Below are 7,221 nucleotides of genomic sequence, written 5' to 3'. Positions count from 1 at the left end.
CGCCCTTTGTGTTGTCTTGAAACGCGTAGCGAGCAAACGTAATCATAGTTTCCCGCATGGAACGTGTTGAACGCGTTACAAGAAACTCGGTGAAATACACCGTACAGAGTAATCTATCGACGTAGACGAATCGTGTTCGATCATCTCGTGCAATTTATCTATCTGTCGTCTTTCACGCGTCGTACATTGGATGTGGGCTTTCTAGATAGTCGGCTGTATAAAACGATTCACACACTTAAGCAATTAAGCCGGAGCCGAGTAACCTTGTTGAACGAACGGCATTTATCGCGATGCACCTGTTCTGAAATCACTCGATTCCAAACGCGTCCTCTCTTTGATCAATCGTCTGTCAGTTTGTACTTATCGGTTTCTCATTTTCTCCTCGTCTTCGTTCCATTTCCCGTTTTCACTCGTCCCTTCTTGTACTTTGTCTCTTCGCGGCCGCAACTAATTTTTCGCTCGGAATACATTTCTTATTTTTTATCCGCTGCAGCGCGTTCGCTTCTCTTGCGCGAACGTGACACCCTTTCCATGGCGATAAAGAGAGGAAGGCAAAAATTAAATCGTGTAATTTCGTTCGTTCTTTTTCTAGTTTTTCTTTTTTTTTTTTTCTTGTGTGTGTTTTTCGTTTTTCTCGCGAGACTGTCTCTTCGATCTGCCGACTCCTGTTTCCGTTTACTCCCTCCATTTTCGATATACTCCATTTTCCTCGCTGCTTGCTGGCTTCGTCTTATACCACGGCGTAATTCTCTTTTCCATCTCGCTCTCTACTGGTTCGATTTTCTCTAACTAATTCTCCCCTAACTGTCCTCTTCGTTCCGCTATTTACTCTCATTTCACCACTTTTTCCCCGAGTAATCGTGCTTTTCTCTTTTTTCAACATACCGCTGCTACTTTCGTTCGATTCGAATATTTATCGCTATCACCAAACTTATCTCTCTATCGAGAGTCGATCGGTCTTGTTTTTATCGTTTCACGCGTTCCTTTTCTTCTACTCTTCGTTTTAATTAATCTTCGATGGTCGTTGCGGTCTTAGGAGCTTGAAAAGAGCGCGAGATCGCTCGATTGCCTGCGTTCGAGCATTTCTTTGGTATGGCGTTGCAACTTTCTCTTCTACTTTGATATACGACGATGTTATATATACTTCACGCGTTAATTCGATCTAATTTATTAATCTGGCCAATTTACAAGCGAGTAATATCAGTTGGTTATTCCAGACTGAGAATCGCAAGAGAAAAGAACATGGAAGAATAAGAGGAAGTAAGAGAAGCAGAGCAAAAATAAAATAGATAGAAAGATAAAATAAATAAAAATGAATAAAACGAAGTAGATGTACAGGTGTCAGGCTGGAATATGGAAAGAGACGTAGAGGAAAGATCGATGGAGGATCAAAGAGTGTTGGCTAATTAACAAATTCTGTGAAAAGGATCCGTGTTAGCATATTCGGAAGAGTAGAAAAGAAAAGTTAGATATAAATCGCAGAACGATAACAACACGAGCATATTTTAACGAGTTTATCGTTGCTGTAGACGTATGTGCAATTAAACTAACCATACAGGTTAAACCCGTTTTCGCTCTAATTTTGCCTTTGTGTCTCCGGCAAGGTTATTTTTTTATGTTAGTCGCCCCATCATCCACCGTCTATATTTCCCCAGACAGTTTCCGCTTTGATTAAACGGCAATAGTGTTGCAACTACCGTGTGTCTAGTTCCATCGCTCGCACCAGTTTATACAGTATTTTGCCATCGTCCCAGCGATAGGTGTTTCCTTTGCTTTATCAGAGACGAGCCTTCCACGAAGATAAACGTAGTTATTTCGCGCGTGAAAATTCATGCTACATATTTCGTTCGAATACCGTATCCGCTATGTATGTATCTTTCCAATCGGTAATGCAGCGTCGCGTTAATCCCAAGGTGGTTGACGAGATCTGAATATTTCGCGCGTGGTGCTTGACTCGGTGCGATGCGAAGTGAAACGAAGCGACTCGACACAACGAGAACGGTGTGGTGGTGGTGGTGGATAAATCAAAGCGAACGACAGAAACGAATTCGCGTAGTTTTGCGCGCGGCCGGAATAAGTTGCGCTAGCACGAAACAAATCACGGCCGAGCAAACTGGCCGTTTCCGGTGAATCCTGTTTTTGTTTTTCTCGTTTCGTTTATACTACTCCGTGCACGGCGAACCACGGTCCGCGTATAACATTTTCAATGTTTTTTTGAATTTTCTCTGTTCACGCTCTGTTCCGATCGATCGCGATAGAACAAGCGGAAAAATTCACCCTTCGATGCATGGAAAGCACTACGTGGTACGTTGGCATGAAAAACAGGTATTAACAGTTATACCGAATCTGTCTTTATATCGACTGCATTCGGCGTCAGATCTCGTTTTCTTAAATTGAAAAATTTAAGAACGTTGTAAATAACGTAAAATACAAAATATTCGATACAATACGAATTCAATGCTCTACAGTCTATTCCGTCTTTACGACTATCTATCTCTTCTACACGTTTCATAGTTACATGTTACAGTTAATGTTTTCAAGTTAATGTGCTTATCCGCAAGGATTATCTAATCCTATAAGTGTTTTCGGTTTCTGGCTGGTGCTTACAAAAGTTCTTAGGTTCATTAGGCGCTGTGTTACGTCGCGTGAAATGGTCCGTGCGACGTCCTTCATTGTCTGACCGCCAAGGCTCAAGCATCATTAGACAGACTCTCCATAAACCTAAGGCCCCACAATAAACCCCAACCTTTTATTTTATTGTAAACAAATGTTTTCAAGCCAATGTGCTCACCAGAAAGGATTTTCTAATCATATAAGTGTTTTCGGTTTGTGGCTGGTACTTAGGAAAGTCCTTGGTTTAATTAGGCGCTCCTACAAATTACGAAAATAGCTGATTTTTCCCATGAATAAGGGTCAGCCAAGGTAGGAGATTTCTCCTACTTCATACCTTTATGCATTGCGTAGGTCATAACCAATCGGCATTGCGGATCGTTACCCTCACTTTTCCTGACGAAAAGTGTGAATAACGAATCCACGTCCTTAGTTCAAAAGACACACCCACTCCGAGCTTTCCTCCGTAATCACACAAGAACGAAATTCACTTGATCTCGGGACTACAGAACAGTCAACTTGTGCTCTAAACTTGTTCTCATCACGACAGAGGAATCACATCATTTCTATACTTCTTCTACGACATCAAGTTAGTCTAAATCAACTCGAGTCAGTGACCAGTGCAAGGATCAGCGGAAGTCCAGCAAGTACTAGACCATTGAAGAGTCAGGAAACAGGATGCATTTATCGACATATCTTACTCCACGTGAAAAGGGAATTTATAGTCTAACGCAAAAGACAGCAAGATTAAAACTCAGATGGCAATAGATAACAGAACTACAATTGGTGAAGATGTAGCACAGCTAGAGTCAGAGCAAAAGAGTGAGGAGGAATTTCTGCAAAACATGCTTCAATACATACAATCTATAGTTTGTATGGGTGTACAACATATAATAACTTGTAAGTCTAAAATTTATATTGCTACATGTCAATTGGTTTTATAGAACAGACATGGGAATTAACATGTGTGACTTTTGTCTTGCAGAATTTAGTATACAAAATGGTATTTTTACCTTCAATGTTTCATGGTATATGCTTTGAATACCATTGATGGAAATAGAAAGCATTTCTCGACATATCTTCCTCCACATGAAAAGGGAATTTTTGAGCCTAAAGCAAAAGACAGCAAGATTAAGACTCAGATGGCAGTAGGTAACAGAACTACAATTGGTGAAGATGTAGCACAGCTAGAGTCAGAGCAAAAGAATGAGGAGGAATTTCTGCAAAACATGCTTCAATACATAGAATCTATAGTTTGTATGGGTGTACAACATAATAACTTGCAAAATCTAAAATTCATATTTATACATGTCAATTGGTTTTATAGAAGAGACATAGGAATTAACAAGTGTGACTTTTGTCTTGCGGAATTTGCATTTGCAGAATTTAGTATACAAAATGGTATTTTTACCTTCAATGTTTCATGGTATATGCTTTGAATACCATTGATGGTAATAGAAAGCATTTTTCAACATATCTTCCTCCATATGAAAAGGAAATTTTTAAACCTAAAGCAAAAGACAGCAAGATTAAGACTCAGATGGCAATAGGTAACAGAACGAGAACTGGTGAAGATGTAGCACAGCTAGAGTTTGAGCAAAAGAGTGAGGAGGAATTTCTGCAAAACATGCTTCCATACATACAATCTATAGTTTGTATGGGTGTACAACATATAATAACTTGTAAAGCAAAAAATTTATATTGCTGCATGTCAATTGGTTTTACAGAAGAGACATAGGAATTAACAAGTGTGACTTTTGTCTTGCGGAATTTGCATTTGAGCAAAAGAGCCATTTGAGTTTGAGCAAAAGAGTGAGGAGGAATTTCTGCAAAACATGCTTCAATACATAGAATCTATAGTTTTTTGTGAGTGTACAACATATAATATAACTTGTAAAGTCTTATATTGCTTAAAATTTATAAATTAAAATTTATATTGCTACATGTCAATTGGTTTTATAGAAGAGACATAGGAATTAACATGTGTGACTTTTGTATTGCAGAATTTGAAGTAGCAGAATTTAGTATACAAAATGATATTTTTATCTTCAATGTTTCATGGTATATGGTTCAAATACCATTTTGTATACTAAATTCTGCAAATGCTAATTCTGCAAGACAAGTCACACTTGTTAATTCCTATGTCTCTTCTATAAAGCCAATTGACATGTATAAATATGAATTTTAGATTTTGCAAGTTATTATGTTGTATACCCTTACAAACTATAGATTCTATGTATTGAAGCATGTTTTGCTGAAATTCCTCCTCACTCTTTTGCTCTGACTCTAGCTGTGCTACATCTTCACCAATTGTAGTTCTGTTATCTATTGCCATCTGAGTTTTAATCTTGCTGTCTTTTGCGTTAGACTATAAATTCCCTTTTCACGTGGAGTAAGATATGTCGATAAATGCATTCTGTTTCCTTACTCTTCAATGGACGAAAGAGCAAAAGGAGCGTGGTATATCTGCCTCGAGAAATATGAATTTCATCGCCTTGTAGCGAAGACTGGAAGAATTGTAGTTACAATAAAAAATATTATAGTTATTCTGGAAGAACATTTCTTGGAAATACTTCGTGGAATTATTTCTTGGCAATGTTCTTCCGATATAATTATAATGTGTATTGTTGTAACTATAATCTTCTATTCTTCGCTACAAAGTGATGAAAGTTCTTTTATATTTCTTGGGACAGATATGCCACGCTTCTTTCGCTTTTTCACTCCGTAAAGAGCAAAGAAATATAATGCATTTTTCGACATATCTTGTTCCACATGAAAGGGGAATTTATAAGTCTAAAGCAAAAGACAGCAAGATTAAAACTCAGATGACAGTAGGTAACAGAACTACAATTGGTGAAGATGTAGCACAGCTAGAGTCAGAGCAAAAGAATGAGGAGGAATTTCTGCAAAACATGCTTCAATACATAGAATCTATAGTTTGTATGGGTGTATAACATACAATAACTTGTAAAGTCTAAAATTTATATTGCTACCTGTCAATTGGTTTTATAGAAGAGATATAGGAATTAACAAGTGTGACTTGTCTTGCAGAATTAGCATTTGCAGAATTTAGTATACAAAGTGGTATTCAAAACATATACCGTGATAATATTAAAGGTAAAAATACCTTTAGGATGGAGAAGAGATGCACTAGAAACCAGTCAGGAAACACACCCAATCACTATGAAATTAGATGATGGAGAATGTGAGTTCGCACTTATGTATGATAAGTTCTCCACAATTATGAAAACTAATAGGACTGGGAGAAAGTTTCCTGCATTGTTCACTATGAAAGACTTATGTCCTGTCGTGGAATCACTGCTACAAAGATTGAATGAAGGAAGTAGTGAACCGATTGACGACTATCTAATCTATTCGATAGAAACACTGTTTGCAGATCTACGAAACGCTGCTGTACGGATCGTAGACGATCGTAGCATTCCTCTTGTTGTCGCCGAAATGGAATTTGCAAAAGACCTATCCAGTACACGTGGCTTCGAGTGTGAATTCCATAAAACTGCAGCGAATCCATAGTGAAGTTTTGCACGTTCGCGAGGAGACGCGATCTCGAAGATGCACTCCAACGGGAGTCGTAAAGTCCCGTTACGATTTGATTAATCGACGCCACAAATCGTTCGATCCCTTATTTCTTGTGGGATAATAAGGGTAGTTGATTGAATACCGAGAGTCTGTCTAGTGGTGCTTGGGCCTCGACGGTCAGATAATGAAGAACGTCGCGCGAATCATCTCATACGACGTATCAGTTATCAGTTTTGAAATGTGTTTTATTGGTTTCTCGAAGACTTCCGCCAGCAACTCAAATCTTCCGTTTTCGAGGAAAAAGTACATATCCCTGCGTCGATAACAGGAGAAATTGACTTATTTTGCGTGTCTTTCTAAGCAAATACATATTCATGGCGCAATCTGTATCTCTTTGCACGATGTTTGCAACGTGTTCTACGAACTTTTAACAGGAGTATTGTCTGTGCGTTAAATTTTTACCGTTACCTCTAAAACTTCTGTAGTAACTGATGGATTCTTAGAGTAAGGACAAGTGATGATGGTAGAGTTTAAAGTTTAATGTATTTTAATAAGTGATATTCGATAACAAAAGGACCGACTACGATATCGTCGCACGCCGACTCACACTCCGTATCCGCTCGACTCGCACTCTGCTTCTCGACTGACTCTCTGGCCGTTGTAGCATTCTATTGTCTTTTGCTAGGCCCACCACACACGTGTTCCGCAGACGCTCGTAGCCAGGGTCACGTAGGTCTTTTCGGCGAAGCTATTTGTTTGGACCCGATAACGCATCGATGGAGCCGACAACGCCTCGGCTCTCGCGGCATTGTCTACAGTTGGCTGGACGTTTCTTAGGCCCTTCTCCCCGATACTACACTTCTTTTGGACGGTAAATTCGGAGAGGAACGCACGTAGAATTTGTTAACAAAAAGAGAATGGCATAAATACGAGAATCGATTAAATTTTCTCGAATCTTACATAGCCGTTTCTTCGTAGTACGAAGAAAGTATAGGCATTATTCTATCATCTGGCGTCTATTCGATTAATTGGAGAGATCGAGGCGACTTGTACGCAGACGATGCTTACGAT

The 7,221-nt window shown here is 38.9% G+C and overlaps 1 protein-coding gene across 1 annotated transcript; it reads left to right on the top strand.

The window, feature by feature from the left end:
• The first annotated feature begins 3,368 nt into the window (after window positions 1-3,368).
• LOC117211864 (protein maelstrom homolog) lies at window positions 3,369-6,144 on the top strand. The gene is made up of 4 exons (XM_033456125.1): window positions 3,369-3,432; window positions 3,555-3,613; window positions 3,708-4,028; window positions 5,677-6,144. Exons 1-4 carry the CDS (start codon window positions 3,369-3,371, stop codon window positions 6,142-6,144), a joined length of 912 nt encoding a protein of 303 aa, XP_033312016.1.
• The last annotated feature ends 1,077 nt before the right edge of the window (window positions 6,145-7,221 follow it).

This window comes from Bombus bifarius, unplaced genomic scaffold (assembly GCF_011952205.1).
Source record: "Bombus bifarius isolate JDL3187 unplaced genomic scaffold, Bbif_JDL3187 scf7180000008263, whole genome shotgun sequence".
NCBI classification, from domain to species: Eukaryota; Metazoa; Arthropoda; class Insecta; order Hymenoptera; family Apidae; genus Bombus; species Bombus bifarius.
This window is presented reverse-complemented; position numbering and strand designations above follow the sequence as displayed.

Coding starts and splice junctions, on each gene's coding strand:
- LOC117211864 (XM_033456125.1), top strand. CDS start 3,369: ATGGCAATAGATAACAGAACTACAATTGGTGAAGATGTAGCACAGCTA. Junction 3,614..3,707: donor AGAATTTAGTATACAAAATG/GTATTTTTACCT, acceptor CCACATGAAAAG/GGAATTTTTGAGCCTAAAGC. Junction 4,029..5,676: donor ATGGTATTTTTACCTTCAAT/GTTTCATGGTAT, acceptor TAGCATTTGCAG/AATTTAGTATACAAAGTGGT.